Here is a 20,197-nt window from a genome sequence, read left to right as displayed (position 1 = left end):
AGTACCTGCCGTACTCTTGCTCCAGCCCCAACTTTTAAGTTATCTTAAAGATGCAATTCTACATATAGACCTGATAGCTGTACCAGTAAAGCCCTCTCAATCCAAAGCTCTAGGAATGTGCTACACTCTAGTTTTATCTATTTTTGCTGCTTTGGTGCCTAACATACAAACAATCCAAGAATATTTGCCAAATGAATGAAATGAAAAGTATTGAGAACCAAAACCACGATCTCTAAAGACCATCATTTCTCGGCTGGAGGCCACAGAGCCTGCCCACGACCCCCAACCCCCTTAAGCCCTCAGGATATTCTAAAAAGGCTACAGGTGAAAATCATGTAAATGGGGGACCACGGCAGGAGATTAGGAGCCAACTTGGGGGTGGGGGGGGAGCAGAGGAAGCTACCAAGGCCATAAGGAGGCTACGGCTGGGAAAAGGTTGAAAGACACTTTCCTGGATAACACTGAAAATCAAGGCACTTGCCCAAGGCCCTGTATCTTTCTGCAAAATACAAAAACACACCCTGGTGTTTTTCACTATCCCCTCTGAATAGCAATAATGAGGAAGTCAAATGCTGTGCTGTGCACGGAGCCCTGACCCAGAGGCAGGAATACTGAACGGGGAGTAAGAACAGGCATCCCGAGACTGCGCACTCAGGACTTCAAGTCTCCCGGAAACAATGGGGCAACTCAATGGCTGCGGGGAAGCTTCTGTCACAGCGTGTAACACACGGAGAGTGCAGGCACCAGACGGTCCTAAAGAACTGGACTGCTGGCAAGCTGCTTAGGAGCAGTGCACTAAAGAAAACTAGAAGATACTAAATCACTGGTGGCATGAGTGCAGGCCTGGCAGGGTGGGGTCCTGGGATCAATCCTTGACAGCACAAAAAATTTTCAAGTAGGAACTGAAGGTTTGGCCAAAGGCAGAAAAGCTTATTAACACTCAAGTACTACCTTTTCATATAATCTTGAACAGTTTCGACAGTTGCATGAAGTTTTGAGTTCTTTTGTGGTATATAACGTAAATATTTTCCCAAGTTGAAAACCTAATTGTAAATATTTCATTGCAGCCTCATCCTTGATCTCCAGGCAGAGCTTAGATGTGATCACCCAAGAAGCCCTTAGCACGCTAGGAGTAAAGAGATCTTTCTCTAGCAAAGGGAACCCGTAGCGCCACAAGTGAACGCCACTCCATCAAAGTGCCAGGAAGTCGGTCTGGCCTTTTAAAGAAACTCCTTTAATGCTTCCTGCAAAATTGGTTTCAAGGCTTTGAGATCCCTAAGCTGTGATCTGTCCACAAAGCTCAGATCATTCCTTCCGAGAGGAATGACAAGCTCTCTGCCTGAGTATTCCTGGCGAGGTGTTCATGCTATTACTGAGTTTCTGTCCGCTACTCTCCATTCTCTTCTGCCTATGGCGTCCTCTTTGGCAGATCTGCTGCGAATCTTACGGGTTTTCCTTTGTATGGAAGTGTCTTCTGTGACCTGGCTGCTTTCAACATACAGACAGTCTTTAAATTCGTGACAGCCTGCCTCTCTGCCTGCTTGGGATGATGGAGGTGAGTTTCCACACACCTTGCTGCAGTAGTCTTCAGATCACACACTTCGTTATGGTCCCCATTGTCCTGTGGGGATCAAACCCAGGGCCTCCCACTTGCGAGGCAACTGCGCCATCACTGAACACCATCAGGTTACCTCGGTCCAGCTTTTCTGCCCAGGAGCTGAGCAGTCTGATGAGTAAGGAGCTGAGTAAACTACTGCGGGGCCCTTTGGCAGGAGGGCAATGTGCTAGCAGCTACACAGAAAAGGCAAGAGAACGGAAGTACAAAAATACTAAGTAAAGTAAAGTAAAGGCCCTCCCGTTGATCATCGATTTGCTCGAGCGGGCCCAGTAACGTCTCCATTGGAGACTTTGTTGTTACTGTGTTTGGCATATCGAGTACATCACGGGTAGCTTTGCCAGGCTCTGCCCTGTGGGCGAGATACTCTCGGGAGCTTGCCCCAGCAAAAGCTATAAAAACCAGGGCCTTCTCAATAATGATCTTAGAACAGGAGACAGAACTCAAACAGTGGAATGAACTAAAGTATCGCGGAATGTTTTAGAACTCTGTAAGTGACCAGCGGTTTTTCTAACAACTTCACATCCCCTGACAACAAGTAACTAAAGATCGGAAGGAATTGCAAAATTGGGTTGACGAGAACCAAGCGCATCAACTCAGTTTTGCCCAAGCAGGGTAATTCCCTAGGGCGGGGCACTGAGTGTGCGTGTGTGGGGCAAGTGTGCGTGCTCTGTAGGGGGGGAGAGGGGGCAACACTCGCATGAGGGGCCGACCTGCACCCAGGTATGGTCCACTAGGAAAAGAAAATTACACAGAGAAACTGTCAAGGCGAATATTCATGGTAGCCTACCAAAACAGATTAGAACGTGGACTTACTTCCCTCCGCCGCTATTCAGAGTCGGCGCTGGCCTCGTGAGCAAGTCCGAGATCTGTGAGGATAACTTGGTCTTCGCTGCCGTCTGCTGCTGGACCCTCACCTCGGCCGCGTCGGCCAAATGCATCAAAGTCTTTCTCTCGGGGCTTTCTTCAAAGTTCTTACAGCCAATGCATTTGCATATTGAAGAGCACATTATTTTTGCCTAAAAGATGAACAGGATAAAAACTTGCAAATCAAATCCAAACACCATTTTCTTTTTTTGGTGTGTGTGTGTGTGTGTGTGTGTGTGTGTGTGTGTGTGTGGAGAGGTGCGGAGGGGGGGGGTTGGACCACACCCCACAATGCTCAGGAAACCATATGGGGGGCCGGGGATCCAATCCAAGTCAGCCACATGCAAGGCAAGGGTCCCATGTGCTGTGCTATCACACTGGCCGCAAACTTTACGGTATCTGAATGACTAAATCTTTATATATGAATTTCATTTAGTACCAACCAAATGGGCTGGAGCGATAGCACAGCGGTGGGCATTTGCCTTGCACGCAGCCAACATGGCCGACCCGAGTTCGATTCCTCCACCCCTCTCGGAGAGCCCGGCAAGCTACCGAGAGTATTTCGCCCACACGGCAGAGCCTGGCAAGCTCCCCGTGACGTATTCGATATGCCAGACACAGTAACAACAAAGTCTCCAATGGAGACGTTACTGGGCCCGCTCGAGCAAATCGATGATCAACGGGAGGGCCTTACTTTACTTACCAACAAAATACTCTTACTGGGCTGGGGAGCCGGGTCAATGGACTAGAGCCTGGGTTCAATCCCAGAATACCCCAGGGTCCCCAAACACTACTGCCACCACTTGGGAGTGGGCCTCGAGCAACAATGGGGGTGGGTGGGCCCCACATCAAAGGAAAAAAAACTGCTTAGTGGCTGGAGAACGGGTAGCGCATCTGGGTTCGGTTCCCGGCACTCCAGGTGAGCCCCCGAATCCAAGACCATAAATACACTTTTACATACACCCAATATTTAACTGCTGAGCCGTGTCAAGTCAGATGCTCCCCCCACTTCTCGCAGAGCACGGAAGCACAGAAGCGTGCTCCAGAGGCCGTCTCGGCGAGGGGGTGGGGGGGCTCCCACATAAGTCTCAGCCGCCTCCTGACCCTCATGGTGTGGGCGGATGACACTAGCGGGGAGAGGGGACTCCTGCAGAAGGGCTCAAGCCCAGACTCTCGGGAAAGCGTCTCCGTCTCAGGCGCAGCAGGGAAGCCTGGGTTCTTGCCGGGTTCTCAAGGTACGCTTTGGAAAACCAGAAGAGCGGGCCCAACAGTGCTTGGCCCAAACCAGCCATCGGGGAGCGGAAAGCACACGGGGCTGGCAAACACCGCAAGGTCCAGCTCCCCCACCAGCCTCCGGAGCTCCTCCCCACAGCGTGAGGGTGAAGCTCGCAGTGTCGTGGAGGGTGACCGTGCCCCTCAGCAAGCTCTCCTGGCTCCTGGGTGGGTCCGATCTTCACTGCCAGGACCGCACCCAGGACACAGCTTCATCCACACAGCAGTGGGCCGGAGAGACAGTATACTGAGCAGGGAGGGCACTTGCCCTGCCCTGCACGCGGCAACTGAGTTCGATCCCCACCATCCCATACAGTTCCCCAGGCCCTGCCAACAGTGACCCCTGAGTACCGCCAGGTGTGGCCCCCAAACAGAAGGACAAAAAGCAGTGCCTGGGGGTTGGGGAGCAGCGCTGACTACTGCAGGAGTGTTGGCCGGCTGTGCTCCATTTACTTCCTGCTTGGTGTCACCCCGGCGGCTCGCAGGGGGCTGCTCCAGTTTGGAGCTCAGGCCTCCCCCTACCCCAGTGGTGCCCTGGGGAATCAGCTGAGGGTCCCTCACATGCTTATCTTCCACAGGCCTGTACCTCACCAGCCCAGGATGCTTTGATTTTCACCTCGGGGACAGTGCTGGGAATCGAACCCTTGGCCTCAGATATGCCAGGGAAGTGCTCTACTGCTGAGCCCATTCTCCACACCTTCTCCCCCCCATCCTTCCACTATTTTTATTGGAAAAAAAAAATGAATGAATTAGTATTCTGATTTACATACTTTTGGGTCTAATGACCAAGAAGTCATCAAATGGTAACTGAGCTGAGAACCCCCAAGCTGCGATGCCAGAAGCAACGTGATGGCGCGATCCGGGATCACGCCTTGAGCTCTGCTGGGAAGACTAGCAGGTCTTCCTCAAACATACATGGACATGCACTTGCTTAAGGTATTTACAAAGTACGAGAGCAAAAGCAACCTTCAAGTAAAATGTCAGATACGCCCTTTCCAAAGCGATTTTCAGAAGACAGAGCCAGAGAGGCAGTTCAGCAGGTCTGGCGTGAGCCTTCCTCGCAGCTGACCTGGGCAGCACGCGGTTACCGCCAGCAGCGACCCCTGAGTACAGAGGCAGGAGTAAGCCCTGAGCACCACCCAGAACAGATCCCTCCCCCACTGGATCTCACCTCGTAGCATTCACAGTAGTTTTTAAGGCATCCCGATCGCTTGCAGTTACACCCTTTGCTATGCCGCCGATCGGACTCGCCCTCCTTTCCTTTCCCTATCTTCGGCTTGAAAGCTTCTGGATTCCTGTCAAGGCATGCCTGCCGAGAACAAGGCAGACAGCAAATGAAGTTACATTTCAATGCCGCAAAGAGAATTTTCATCAATTGCATTCTATTTTTTTTTAAAAAAAGGTAAATTTGTCAGAAAAACAGAAAGTAAAATGATCACCTTTATTGCCTTTTGCCTTTCATTTTCATGCTCCAAGTTGTTATAACAATTTGTACAATTGCAATTGTTACAAAATTCACCATTTGCAAAGCAGTCACAATATCTGGGATTTAAAAAAAAACAAACAGTCTAAGTCACATAAAAACAGAACAATACTAGAAATTATGATTCAGTGGCCTCACATGTATGTGACAAAGCATCTTAGAAATGTATTTCAGACACATCTAGTGATGGAGAGCTAACATGTCGAACATCAACCACATAACAATCCTCAAAATTAAACTCACACAGTCCTAGAATATTGATTTAGAAAAGAACTATACATTTTTTTCCATCCTTCTTCCACAAAACTATTTCAAATTCTTGAAAGAGGTATAACAAACTACATTCTATTAGTGGAACCCGCTCTTTTTAACTAGTCATGTTTCTTTGGAATCTAAACCCTGTGTAAAACCAATTAACAATTCATTCAACTGTGCTATGTCAAATCTCTTAGGGTGGTAATAAGCAAATCCAGTCATTTCTGTTCTTCTTTGGTTCCATATTCGGCAGGGCTTGATGGGGCTGATGCATGCAAAGCTATCTCCCAGCCATCTCCTGGACCACAACAGTTTTTTAATGTTAATCGTTGAGTTTTTCAGGCTACCACTCATTGAGAAGGTCAAACAGAACAATTAAAAGGAAGATGGAACGCGTTTGCACATTGCTCTGAAGGACAGAGTGTGTGTCTTGTGTGGCATGTGGCGGCCTAATGTCTACACTGGAGCCTCATCTACTTCAGGGGCCCCAAGATTCCGCCTTCCGAGTGCTTTCACGATAGAAGATTTCCCACTGGGCTGTGTGTGCCTGACCACCTATCTGCAGACTTAACTACTCAGATGGTACGGAATTGATCTGGTAAGAACTTTTGGGCAACACTATTTTTTAAAACCATTTACTTAATCACGTAATCACTTAACTTCCCGTTAGTCGTCGATTTGCTCGAGCGGGCGCCAGTAACGTCTCCATTTGTCCCTGTCGCGTGCTAGTGTAGCCCAATGGCATCTGTTCGCTCCGGGAACATGAAGGGCCTCAAACCGATCGTTCATGATCTTGATGAAGAAGTCTGACCATCTGGTAGGTGGGCGGCCACGCGGTCTTTTGACATCCCGTGGAATCCAATCAGTAACAGCTCTAGTCCAACGGTCGTCTTTAAATCTCATTACGTGACCAGCCCATCTGATTTTCGACACCTTGGCAAATGAGACAGCGTCCCTGATCCTTGATCGTTGACGGATGTCAGAACTCTGGATTCGTTCTCTCATTTGAGTGAAACGTGATATTCCAAGCATAGCTCTTTCTATTCTTCTTTGGGAGACCTGAATGGCATTCTCATCTTGTTTGCGTAGGGCCCAGGTCTCTGAGGCATATGTTAATGCAGGAAGAACAGTGGAATCAAAGAGATGTGCCCAGAGCCGGAGGTTCTTCGTCCTCTTAGCTATTTCTTCGACGTTCTTGAAGGCGTTCCAAGCCGCTCTCTTCCTCCTGCGCAGCTCGGGTGCCAGGTCATTTGTCATGTTGACCTCTCGACCTAGGTACACATAGCTGTTGCATTCAGAGATGGTCGTTCCATTGAGAGCGAATGGGGCGTCAGGAACAAGGCTGTTTCTCATAAACATTGTCTTCGTAAGATTCAGCTGTAGTCCTACCTTTCCACACTCACGGTCAAAGTCGGCCAGCATTTGTGCCACTTGGCTGATGTTTGGTGTTATTAAAACAATGTCATCAGCAAAGCGGAGGTGGTGTAGTTGCCGACCATCTATCTTCACTCCCATTCCTTCCCATTCCAGTCATCGCATGATGTTCTCGAGGGTGGCACTGAAGAGTTTTGGTGAAATGGTATCACCCTGCCAAACCCCTCTCTTGACATCAACGATCACTTCTTTGTAGAATGGTGAAATCCTGGTAGTGAATCCGCAATACAGCTCACGGAGGATCCTGATGTATTGGGCTTGAATGCCCTGATTGGCTAGGGCTTCAATGACTGCTTCCGTCTCAACAGAATCAAAGGCCTTCTTTAAATCAATGAACGTTAAACAGAGTGGCATCTTGAACTCCCGAGAAACCTCAATGAACTTTGTTATCGTGTGGATATGGTCAATGGTGCTGAATCCTTTGCGGAACCCTGCTTGCTCGCATGGTTGTCCTTCATCTAGTATTCTGCCAATCCTATTTAGGATGACTCGAGTGAACAACTTGTAGATGACAGACAATAGGCAGATCGGGCGATAGTTGCCAATGTCATGGATGTCTCCCTTCTTGAACAGTAGTACGGTCCTGCTGGTTTTCCATTGGGATGGAACCTTGCATTCAGACAGGTAGCAAGTGAAGAGCCGAGCCAGTGTATTGATGAGTACTGATGGCAGGTTCTTCAGGTGTTCATGTCTGACCTTGTCAGGGCCGGGTGCTGTTCGTTTCTTTACCAACGAAATGGTGTGTCGGATTTCGGAAGGGAGAATGTTGGGAATGACATATCCATCCTGTGGAATTTGGTATGTCGGCAAGTGGACATGGCTATCGAAGAGATTTGAGTAGAAGTCATGGATAATCTTCTCCATTGCCGTTCTGGAGGATGTGATGGATCCATCATGACGTCAGAGGGCAGTCATCTTGGTCTTATAGTTGGCGAAGGACAGGCGGGCGTTACGAATACTTTTCCCGGCTTCTGCCGCATCTACCAGTACTTCTGCTCTTCTCTCTTTGAGGTCTTCCTTGATCGCATCTCTGCACTGCTTTGCAAGCTCGGACGTTAGCTTGCGGTTGCCTGAGGCATGCGCCAAACCACGCTGGCGAATTAGCTCAAGAGTTTTCGAAGATAGGCGATTTTTTGTGGCTATCTCTCTCTTGGCGTTCCTCGCACATTCATGGAGGTGCTGAACCAGTCGATCGTATTCCTCGTCAATGTTGTCAACAATGGCATCTTCCCATGTTGCCGCAATAGTACCAAAGAGTTCCCAGTTGGTGGTCATTCTGGGAGTTCTCTTTTTGAACTTTGCAGCCCTTTCTCCCCGCTCTGTGAAGTAGAATTTTGCACGAAGGAGACGGTGGTCCGATCCCGTTTGAAATTTTGGGACAATAGCGACATCAGTCAGGCAAAACCGTCGATTGAATATGATGTGATCTATTTCATTGTGGAATCGTCCACCAGGAGACTCCCATGTCCATCGTTTAGATTCTGCCTTCTGGAACTGTGAGTTACCATGAATGGTCTTGGTCGACATGATGAACTCAGACAGTCTCTCACCCTGTTCGTTCCATTCTAGGCCATGGGTCCCGATGTGAAGTTCTTCAGCTGATCTTCTTGGTCCTATCTTAGCATTAAAATCACCCACAATGATCTTGTAGAAGGTGTGGTCTTCTTTATAGAACTTCTCTAGCTCCATGTAGAACTTCTCGATTTCTCTTTCATCATAATGAGATGTTGGTGCGAAGACAACGAAGATAGAAACTGCAGGAAGTGAGCCACATCTATTCAAATGTAAACGTCCGATTCGGGTTGTTAGGCATTCGAATGAATCAATGCTCTTGGCCAAGTTTGTGTTGACAAGGACACTGATGCCTCCAACGCCTCTTTTATCGCATGTTCCGAGGAACAATTCTTCTCCAGTGTTGAAAACGGCATGGTGAGATTCGTGCCTTCTTGTCTCGGTCAGACCAATGATGTCGTACTTGATCATTCGCGCTTGTACCATCAGGTCCTCGATGGATGCATCTGATGCTAGCGTACGTGCATTGAAAGTACAGACGATCATTTTTGTCTTCTTTCGTTGTGGCAGCCTAGGTCGGCCTTGAGGTTTTGTCGGCCTCTCCTTTCTCATCCTTCTCAGTGCTGCCATGTCGGTGAAGCCTTCAGGGTCAGGTGAATGAGACCAGTTGTAGTTACTGGTTTTGGCATATCGAATACACAGCGGATAGCTTGCCAGGCTCTTCCGTGCGGGCGGAATACTCTCGGTAGCTTGCCAGTCTTTCCGAGAGGGATAGAGGCTTTTGGGGTGACCTCTTATCACCCTTGTAGGTGTTACCATATTTGAACCCTATCAAATATGGTACAAGAATTCCAGAAGATGGGTATTTAGTGTCTTATGATGTGTCGCACAGCCACAAGCGGCCGCACGGGTCCGGAAAGGGTCCTGGAGTGTGGCGACGGCTGGGTAGTGGAAGTAGTATCGAGAGTGGAAGTCTGCCAGTGGGGTATTTATCTGGGTAGGGTGGGTCTCCTGTGCACAATTCGATCCCTGGGTGGTTGATGGAAGCAGACAGGGCAGGGTAGGGTGGGGCTCCTGATTAGAATCCTTTTGTCACCTGTGGTGGTGGGAGCAAGCAGAGAAGCTCTGTCCCTGGGTCCGCTGAGCCTGGAGTCCAAGGTCTCAGAGAGACCTGCGCCAGTTTGACATCGAATACCAGGGGGACTCGGAGCTGCAGCGCATCCGCAGCTATGAGATTGCCGGGCTGGTCCGCGTGCTCTTCCGCCTGTCCTCGGCCATCAACCACAGGCCGTCGCCACACTCCAGGACTCTTTCCGGACCCGCGGGGCAGCTCCAGCCGAGACCCATGCACAACTGAAGACCCACAGAACAAGATAAGCGGAACTCTCTGAAAACCATTTACAGTCATAGCAAATAAGAACGCAGTGGCAAAATGAAAAGGACTTACAGTTTCAAACAGAGTGACTTTGTACAATTACAGGGCTTTCTTGGCCGGCTGGCGGATTCTGAGGGGATAATGCTGTACAGACAAAAGCGAACAGGCATTTTAATCAATAAGAGGTTGCAGTTTAAAATGAGGCGTTCCCACTGGTAGAGGAAAGGGAACACAGGTGGTGGGACTGGGGTTGGAACAGTGTGTGTCTGACACAACTCAGTATGAGCAACTTTATGAACCACGGTGTCTCAATAAAAATCAAAAAGGAGGGGAGGGGAAAGAAGTCTCCCATCCAGAAATGCCAAGTGTCCGTGTCTAGTAAGTTTGCTGTGGTCCCACTAATAGTTGCTCAGAGGCTGTGGCACGGAGTGGCAGAAAGGCCTGAGTGTAGCTCAGTCCTGGCTTTAAGCCCCGACTCCCCACCCACCCCCAAGTCATCACAATGAAGAGAGGTTGGTGGCTGAGAACCAGTTTTAAGCAGTTCTTATTTGGGGGCGAGAGGGATAGCACAGAGGGGAGTGTGTTTGCCTTGCACGCGGCTGACCCGGGTTCGATTCCCAGCATCCCATATGATCCCCAAGCACCGCCACGAGTTATTGCTGAGTGCAGAGCCAGGACTAACCTCTGAGCATCGCTGGGTGTGACCCAACCCTCCCCCCAAAGTGCTTATTTAAGGGCCAGAGAAACAGGGCAGGCGCCTGCCTGGCACACGCCTGACTCTGCTCTGTCCTCCGGCACCTCAGGCTCCTCCAAGCCAGGTGCAGCCCCGGAAGTCGTGAATGAGCATGGCGGGGGCAGCTCGGGGACTCCCCACACCACAGGCCCCCGCAGCTCCGAGGCCTCTGACAACTGCCAGGGGCACCCTTGGGAGACCCTCCAACGCCCCCGACAAGCTCTTTGTGGATTTCCCCGAAGACTCACCCGTTGTATGGAACCCTGGCCTGGGTCTGGACGCCGGGCGCCCCCGCCACGTTGGAGTTGCTGGCTATGGACACGTAGGAGGACTGCTGCAGCTAGAGCGGAAACGGGAGGGGAAAGGCAAACTGGGACCCAGCTCATCAACAAACGGCAACACTCGACAATGCAGCACAAAGTCACTTTTTAAAATAACAAGAACAGAAGGAACGAGCTGTTTTCTCTGTTCATTTGGGGAGCTTTGGGGCCACGCCGTGTTCAGGCACTGCTCCTGGCAGTGCCTGGGGACCATGTGTGGTGACGGGAACGAAACCAGCGTTGGCCACCTACGAGCAGGAACCTTAACCCTGTATTCTCTCGGGGGCGTGGGGAGACTTTTACCCTACCAGCAGAGCAAGGCGGACCACGTAGAGTCGGGGATCAAAGTGGACTCAGGCACATGCAATGAGGTGGCTTAAGCCTAGTTCCGGCTCCCAGGCTCAGAACGGACAATTCCATACCCACCACTGCCCCAAGCAGGCCCTCTCAGACCTGGACAACACAGACAGGAAATGACATGAAGACAAGCGCGTTCTTCATCGAGTAAGCATATGCAGTGTTCAAATTCTAGGTGAATATCCTGAAAGTACTGCAGTAATTTATATCAGCTAGAAAAGAGTACCTACTTCTACATGAAATAGGTACTGTACTGCTCAGCGCACTGTAAGCTACTGGGCATGATTAGTTACAATGCAAATAAGTCTCTATTTGTGTGAGGGCAGGAGAGGGACGGGAGTCAGGACCCCCACCCCGCCCACGATCACTCGGGGGCTACCTCCAAGTCCTGCTCAGGGGTTACTCCCATCAGTGCTCAGGGGACCCTCTGGTGCTGGGGACCAAAATTGGGTATTCTGCCTGCAGTGCACACACCCAGCCCTCGGAGTGACCTCTCCGTCCCAATGTTTCAAACTTATCTCTAAAGGTACAAAATACTAATGATAGAAACACTATCATTGAGGAATAATTTTTGAATCCATACACCAAAGTATAAAACTATTAAAGGACACAGGAAGTTTCCGTTTCCCTCTCATAATTTGAGTAGTCCAGCCCAATAAGCTTAGGAAATGGTGGTAAGTTATTCGATTCTTACATGTGAAAGAAAATCAATTCCTAACTTGAATTAGCCACACAGATAGACCCCCCTTACGAAATGATTTTACAGTGGTCAGGGATGTGATATGGCTCATAGCCCCCTAAGAGCGGCGTACAGTCCAGATAGCAACTGAGCACTGTCAGGTAGATACCTCCAGAACAACTCCATCAATATATTAAGGAATATATTCATGTAACTATCCGTACCCATAAGATCCACGAAGTGATTTCAAAGCATAAAGGTGACCAGGGGAGACGAGCTATGTCATTTGGAAACACCCTTCAGCCAGTTTTCCAGGAACACAGGCTGTGGCCAGCACAGCAGGCGGGCGCCTGCCTGGGCACGCTGACCCAGTCTGCCCCCAGCACCCACAGGGTCTTCAGAGCCCTCCCAGGAGTGAGCCTTGAGCACTGCTAGGTGGAGCCCAACACTACCCTGCAAAGAAAATTCTTCAAGGACAAGACGGTGGCACCATATTCATACATGAGGAAGAGCTTTAGTACTTTACATAGTTACGGCCCTTCGCTGCAATCACTGGCCTTTGCTCACTCTACTTTTTTTTTGGGGGGGGGGATCACACTGGGCAATGCTCAAAGGTTCCTCCTGGCCCTGCACTCAGGAATTACTCCTGGCAGTGCTTGGGGGACCATATGGGATGCTGGGGATCGAACCCGGGGCAGCCGCACTCAAGGCAAATGCCCTCCCCGCTGTGCTGTCGCTCCGGCCCCCACTTACTGACTTCTTATTTCCTCCTGTCTCTATACTACTGTGCCGTCTCCGGAAACTACCTCATGCTTGACTTGTGTTGTGAATTGTTTTACAAATCACAGTTCAGGCAACATGGTTTTAAGGTGCGTAAGCGTGCCAGTTGCGACGTCCGGTCTCCGCAGCTCAGCATCGCCCGAGTGCCCACGTCCCTCTCCCACTGCCCTTGTCACCTCCAGCCCGCCTCATCCCCGCAATCCCACACCAAGGCCCTCGGCGCTGTGGGCTTTTGCTTTGTTTTCCTACACGTATGACGTGTATTTTTTAAGTACTGAAGACCCAAGGTCTTGGAGAGGCACTGAGGCCTGACCGGGGCTGCGAGCGGCGGTTCCCTCCTACCTGCGTGACGTACTGTGCGGGGAGCACGGCGTAGCCCACGTTCCCAGCCCCGGGCGCGGGGGCCAGCACGGTGCCCGGCGGCAGGTTGGTGAGGTTGGGCTGGATCTGCGGCAGGGGCGTGGCGGGCATGATGAGGCGCTGCTGGGGCTGGCTGGTGGTGACGAGCTGGGACGTGGGGTTGATCGGCTTGGGGACCACCTGCGCAGAACGGAAGGACACTGAGTCACGGGAAAAGCGAACCCTGCAGCACCTCGGCTCGAGAGACCCCTTGGACTTCATTTCTTTCTTTTTGGGGGGAGGAGTTTGGGGGTCATACCTAGCGACGCTCAGGGGTTACTCCTGGCAATGCTTAAGGGACCACACGGGATGCTGGGAATCGAACCCGGTGGGCCACATGCTAGGCAGACGCCATCCCCACTATCATTCCCACCGGGACTGAATTTCTGGGTTTTTTTTTTTTTTTTGCTTTTTGGGTCACACTTGGTGATGCTCAGGGGTCACTCCTGGCGCTGCTCAGGGGAGCATATGGGATACCGGGGATCAAACCCAGGTCGGCCACGTGCCAGGCAGACGCCATCCCCACTGTGCTATCGCTCCAGCCAGGATTGAATTTCTTTTTTTTTTTTTTTGCTTTTTGGGTCACACCCAGCGCTGCTCAGGGCTTACTCCTGGCTCTGCACTCAGGGGTCACTCCTGGTGCTGCTCGGGAGACCATATGGGATGCCGGGGATCGAACCCGGGTTGGCCACGTGCCAGGCAGACACCCTTCCTGCTGTGCTCCCTCTCTAGCCTGGGACTGAATTTCTCAACCGTCCATTTTCAGAGCTTGCGGACGCCGGGGAAGCAAGGCGCTTCCTGCTCACCTGCTTGACGGTCTGCGCCGAGACGATGGGCACCGACATGCGCACGGGAGCGGCGTTGACCACCACGGGCTTCGCTTCTTGAGGGGGGAGAAGACAGTGCAGTCAGCGGGAACGCTCAGACAGGCACCGCCCCGAGACAGCCGCAGGGGAGACTAAAGACACGCGTGTCCTCTCTGAGGCCGTCTTCCCGCAGCATCACGACAACTCCTTACCCCGAACACGGCCTAAATTCTCTGCCTAGCTCCCCACCTGGATCCAGGGACCGAATCTTCCCTTTGGGCAAACTGAGTCAATGCGGTAAAACGTCAAACGCTATCACACCCTGCCTGTCACACAGTGAGTCCTCCGGCTGCTGTCATCGAAGTCTGTCCCTCTCATTATCCCGGCTGCGGTCACTGTGCAAACCGCCGTAGGACCAAGAGCCCCATTTGTAGATGACATTCGGGTAGAACAGATCGGACCAGTGCCAGCGCAGAAACAGAAGGAGACAAGCGCCACCCGCAGGGGTGCGAGGGCGGCAGGACGCGGAGGGAAGGACCCGCCACAGAAGGCAGGGGCTGGGCGCGGCCCACCGAGCAAGGGCAGAGCGGGGTAGGCCCTGCAGGAGCTGGCGGAGAGACGGCGCAGCTGGAGCCTGCGGCGGAATGAGCTAGGGAGGGTCCGAGACTGACCCCTGGCATGTTCAGGTCAGTGGGCAAAGGGACGTGTCTGCAGCTTTGGGAGTGATCCAGGCACACTACTGTGGGGGCGGATGAGGGGGGGCCGGCAAAAAGGGAACCTGGAGTCGGTGGCAGCGAGAAACAAGGCAAGTCGGTGGAGGGTGGAGCATGAGGGCAGAGAGCAGGGGCAGGCGGAGGGACGAATGGAGCGAGAGAGCAGGGAGGGAAGGGATGAAGGAGTCTGGGAAAGTCAATCGCTGCAAAGCTTTCAGGGGATTAAGAAAACGGGGCCTACTGGGGGGAGGGGGTGGAGAGAGAAAATCAAAGATGAGCTGCTTGGAAGGAAAGGCATGCTGGACGCTGGGGAGGCTGCTGGGGGCCCACCCTGCCGACGGGCACCTCCGAGGGAGGATGCCCCCTCCAAGTTTGACTCCCGCAGGAGGCATGGTGCTGGCCTAAAAGAGAGATGCCAAGGAACGGGGGTGGACGCAAAGAGCCCTGGGTGGGAGGCTGTGAGCAGCCATCACGGGACCCTCCCCCGGGTGAGGGCTGGGGACTGTCCGCAAGCCCCTCTGGATGCGCCTAGTGCCAGCGTGGGGTCTGCAGCACAAGCTCAGGGGGAGCCTAGCACCCCTAAGGAGCACGCCTGCAGGGCTGGAGCGCAGAGGGAAGATTAGCAGCAGCGGCTTCAGGGCAGTGGCAGAGAGCCCTGTGGCCAGCCTCGGCTGTTCAGACGCAAGTTCAGACGCGTCACCCCTCCACGGACTGCCCTGGGACAGCGGGGTCCTGCTCAGGGCGCAGCGGCCTGGGAGAGAGCCACGCACTTCCTTCCCACTGCAGGGCCCCTGCGACCGTCCCTGGCCTGTCTGGGGGGTGCTCGTGCGGAACCCCCGGGCCAAGCCGGGCTCTACTGTGATAGGAGAGTGTGAGCAGCACAGCGCTCTTCCTGCCCCCCCCACCCCCACCCCCCCACACACACCGTGCCATTCTGCGGGACACGCCAGACGGTCTCCTGTTGACCTCCAGGCACAGGCCTGCCCCAACAGGGGCTTTCACACCTCCCGCAACGACGGCAGCCCAGGACTAATCTGGGGGGCCTGACACTGGACCCAGCCCCGAGACACGCCGGCCCACCAGACGAGCTCGTACAACCACTTAGACTAAGTTTCAACTCATCCTGTCTCAGGAGCAACCTGCGTTACTTACACCCTAATCTCTTAGGGACCACAGAGAAATAAAAAGAAGAGAAGCGTGGCTGAACGTGAGGGAAGGCAGAGGGAGGCGTGTGTGTGTGTGTGTGTGTGTGTGTGTGTGTGTGTGTGTGTGTGCAGGAGAGGGCACGGCGGGCGAGAAGGAGCCAGAGGAAAGGTGGGAAGGCAGAAGCGGGCGACAAGCCAAGAAGCCGGCGATGGCAGGCGAGGGGGCGCTCGCGGTGGGCGGTGGGAGGCGAGGGCCGCTGGGAGCAGAGGAGAGAGGCAGAGCGCGAGGCAGGTACAACGTTAGATGGGAAAGTCAGGGAACATCTAACCCGTGCTCCCTCTCTCCCTGCATCCTCCGCTCCCGTGCGTACTCATATCAAAGACTTACTCGTGATCATGAATAAATGAGCATGCAGGAATGAATACCCGACACACAAAGACCCGCATGCGGCAGCCAATGGTATCTAATGACTACTGAGTGTCATATGGTACCTGGGCAAACTAAACTTGAGCACTTATCTTGGTACCCTGCTAAGTCTAAGCATTAGGGGGACAGACAAGTGAACTCTCAGCAGCCGCAGGGTTTGTTTCCCCTCTCATTAAGACTTCTTTGCTGTTCAGATGAAACAGTAGAAGAATTCCTCCTAAAATCAATTTACGTTGTATAATTGAAACCCAAGCACAAAATCTGTAAGTCTACAACTGTATCTCATGGTGTCTCACTAATAAAAATTTAAAAAAAAAATCAATCTCAAGGATCAGGAATAATCTTTGAATATGTCCAGTTTTAATAGAAAACCCACCAAAATATTCTCTTCCGTGCATTCTTCATTTTCTCCCAACAGTAACTAAAAAAAAAAACAAGAACTCATCTTCTTCTATCTCATATACCAAAGTGAACTAGCTACCAGCATTAGATAGTTCTAAATCCTGATCCCTTAACAAAATAATTTTAAAAAAAAATGACCACTCATTCAGTTTACATCCAATGAAAACAATAAATCATTCCTTTGCCATCAACTATTTTTTGACACTGATGCAGCCATCTTCCAAGAAAGAAAAATAGATCCTGACCTGTCCAGATTCTGTCATACCATTTCATTTTTTAACAAGTAGAAAAAACGATGGAAAAAAGATGTTTTGTGAGTCTCCGTATGTGTATCAAGGGGTAGAAAAGACTGGAAACACAAAGAACATTGGTGGTAGGAAACAAATACTGGGGAAGGGTCCTAGGACACCCCTGGCTGAATTCAATCATGGACAGCTTTATAACTGAGTACCTCAAGGTGATTCAATTAAAACACGGGCACGCACACACACACACACACACACACACGACTAGGTCCAGGATTATCTCTAGGTAAAGTAGAACTGAGCTAAGTAACGGAATACTTTAATCACGTTTTATTTACAATTACAGATTCAAAATAAGTAAGAGGAAAATAATACATTAAGTTCTTATCATCATTTATACCTTGCCTCCTGGTATGTCGGCTGACCCAAACTCTAGCAGTGATTTCAAGTTCAGAAAAGAAGACAAACAAAGCTGTCCTACTGCCATAAACGGCAGGCCTTTAAACAAACAGTGACTGCCCACAGCTGATTAATAACTCCTAGGAGGACGAACACGCTCCCAGCTACGCACAACCATGACTCTTGCACTGGTCTGGCAGCTGACCCAAACTCAGCCCAAACGCCACACTTCCCCGGGACTCGGCAGGAAAAGGGCCCACGCACTTTCCGAAGGTCGGACGCACTGGCAATGGTTCTGCGGAAACGGTTACTGACCTTGCTGAAGAGGCTGAGTGTTTGTACTGGGATTCTGACTAACGGGCTGGGTGGAGCTACTGGCTGTCGTGGCAGTAACAAGCCGGACATAATGGAACTTGCTTCCAGGCACTTGGATCTGCTGGACATTGGGAGCAGTGGCCAGAGGAATGATGGTCTTAAACTGTGATGTGCTCACGCCTCCGACAGTGATGGTCTGGACTGCGGATTTCACTGCCTAGTGGACACATAACAGCCAGCGTTAATCTGCGAGTCCGCGCTCCTGCTCCTTCACACTGACAAGCGTGCAAGGAAAACGTGCACGATCCTTCTCCCCAAGAGCTGCAGGAAAGAGCCACCTGTGCGAAGGGAAACGAAGGGAAAAGCGTTGAATACAGGCGTGGAGCTGAAAGGCGTGAGTTCTACCTTCGGTCTTCTGTAGGGAACGTCCTTGAGAGGCCAGGTCAGGTGACCTGCTATGAAGAAATGGTGACTTAAATGTCGAGAATTTTTACAAGAATCATAAATCATAAAGATAATAAGGCTTGTTATCTCAGGCAAGACTTAAGAAAAGGATTATTTTGGGCTCTGAGCACGGAGTCACTGAAAGGGAGGCAGGAAGGGGGAAGTGGATGAGAAGGAGAGAGAGGGAGGGAGGGCAAGGAATAGGGGAAGGGGGGAGAGAGAGAGGGAGGAGAAAGGAAATAAAAAGAAAAAGAGCATCATATAGTCTTTCAAATCCAGTCAATTTTCTATCTCTACCAATATAAAAGTAACAACTAACATAAGGAGCCAAATTCCATCCAAATGATCCAATTTTGGTGTTTACTTCGAGGGGACTCAGATCCCAGTAAAAACATTATTGCTATTCTTTCATTGTTTAGTCTTTTTAATTGTTTAGTCTCTCTTGCTAGGGATCAAATCCAGGACCCCACAGGCGTAAGGGAGTACTTGATCCCTAAGCTACATCCCAGCAGCCTGACCCCTGTCTTCATTGATTTACTTACGTGGGGATCATCCCTCAAACGTGTCAGGTACCTGCTACACGCTGGGCTCTATCTGTCGCCCCAAAGCCCATTCGGCTCACCTGGTGTGAGTGCTCAGGGATCACTTTTGGCAGTGCTCAGGGGACCTTAATGTGGTACTAAGCATTGAAACAGGGTCAGTCACACAGAAGACAAGTGCCCTACTCACTGTATTATCTCTCCGACCTTTTCTTTTCTTAATGGCACTTAAACCCAGGGCCTCGCAAATTCAAAGGATGAACAATATCACAGCCAACATAACCAACGCCTTTTTCCTAACCAAGATACCAATATTTTACAGTATGTTCTACAATAACGAATCAAGACTAACTGTTACATGGGACTGGAGTGATAGCACAGCGGGTAGGGCGTTTGCCTTGCACACGGCCAATCCGGGTTCGATTCCCAGCATCCCATATGGTCCCCCGTGCATGGCCAGGAGTAATTCCTGAATGCATGAACCAGGAGCAACCCCTGTGCATCGCTGGGTGTGACCCAAAAAGAAAAAAAAAAAAAAGACTAGCTATTACATAACTGAATAAAAATAAGTACCTTTCAGTGCTCAAACACTCTTTTAAGAACCAAAGTGCACATGTGCCTCTAAGACAAAAGTATTTTAGTACATAACCATAGTGAATAAAACCATAAATAACAACTGAAAAACTTTTTTTTGGCATACACAGGACCTGGGTTTGTGCCCCATCACTGCAAAAGCTAAATAAATTTTTTTAAAAAGTGAAAGACTCTGGGCTAGAGAGATAGTATGATGGGTAAGGAAGGCACTGGCCTTGCCCACAGCTGACCTGGAGTCCACTGCCCGCACCGTAAATGGTCCCCCAACCCCGGCCGGGAGCGATCCCTACCCACAGAGCCAGGAGTAAGCCCGGAACACCACAGGGTCTGGCCCGAACAAATAAGCTTTATCTTCAAAGGCCGGGGCTTTACGGGAAGTTGCAAAGGCGTCCAGAATCCCTATGTGTGTGTCCCAGCTAACTAACCCAAGGCGTTAAGTTCTTCCCAGCAGAGGAACGCCTGGCACCACCACAGAAGACGCTGCCACGCACACGTACTGCACTTCTGCACTCCACACCAGACCCACCTCGCTCTTCAGACTTCGCCCCTTCTATACATGGGGTGCTGGGGCCGTGGAGGCCACCCCCCATGACACTGGCCGTGCCGTGTGGGCCTGATAAGCTGAGGCTGCCGGAAGTTCCTGGGGCTACACCCACAGTGGCCACGGTGACTCAGGGCCTCACACATGCAAGGCATGAGCTCTAGAACTCTGCAGTGTGTCCGGCCCTACACAGGCTCTGAGACACAGCACCTTGATGGCAGACAAAAGAGTGCACAGGAGACAAGGCCACTGCCTTGGAAGCAGAGCTCCGGGCTGACCCTAGCAGCGTCTGTGGGGCCCTCAACACCACCAGGGTCACACGTGGGCCCAGAAGCAGGACACAGCCCCCGAGCACCACAGGTGTGGCCCTACCAAAACCAAAGAAATGAAAACATTTCAAAACGCATTTTGAAGACAACAGGGATTCATGTAACATCATCACCATATAGATAATAAAAACTGTTCCATAGCCACAAACTCGCACTACTTTATTCTAGTCACTGCAGCACAGACACTGAACTCTGGCAGTAGAAATTAAACTGCACT

General features: G+C 51.1%; 1 protein-coding gene across 1 annotated transcript in view; it reads right to left on the bottom strand.

Annotated features, from left to right (window-relative positions):
* Nucleotides 1-20,197, bottom strand: part of LIN54 (lin-54 DREAM MuvB core complex component) — a 56,309-nt gene that overhangs the window by 3,052 nt on the left and 33,060 nt on the right. Inside the window, exons 5-12 of the mRNA XM_056111241.1 lie at nt 17,534-17,750; nt 13,888-13,964; nt 13,025-13,222; nt 10,795-10,886; nt 9,886-9,957; nt 5,194-5,296; nt 4,926-5,063; nt 2,432-2,634 (exon numbers count right to left, since the gene is read on the bottom strand). Of these exons, the coding sequence (XP_055967216.1) occupies nt 2,432-2,634; nt 4,926-5,063; nt 5,194-5,296; nt 9,886-9,957; nt 10,795-10,886; nt 13,025-13,222; nt 13,888-13,964; nt 17,534-17,750 (1,100 nt within the window). The remainder of the gene's footprint in view (nt 1-2,431; nt 2,635-4,925; nt 5,064-5,193; nt 5,297-9,885; nt 9,958-10,794; nt 10,887-13,024; nt 13,223-13,887; nt 13,965-17,533; nt 17,751-20,197) is intronic.

The sequence above is a fragment of the Sorex fumeus genome, unplaced genomic scaffold, assembly GCF_029834395.1.
Source record: "Sorex fumeus unplaced genomic scaffold, SorFum_2.1 ptg000013l, whole genome shotgun sequence".
Classification (NCBI taxonomy): domain Eukaryota; kingdom Metazoa; phylum Chordata; class Mammalia; order Eulipotyphla; family Soricidae; genus Sorex; species Sorex fumeus.
The sequence above is the reverse complement of the archived record's forward strand: the minus strand, read 5'-3'. Positions and strand labels throughout refer to the sequence as shown.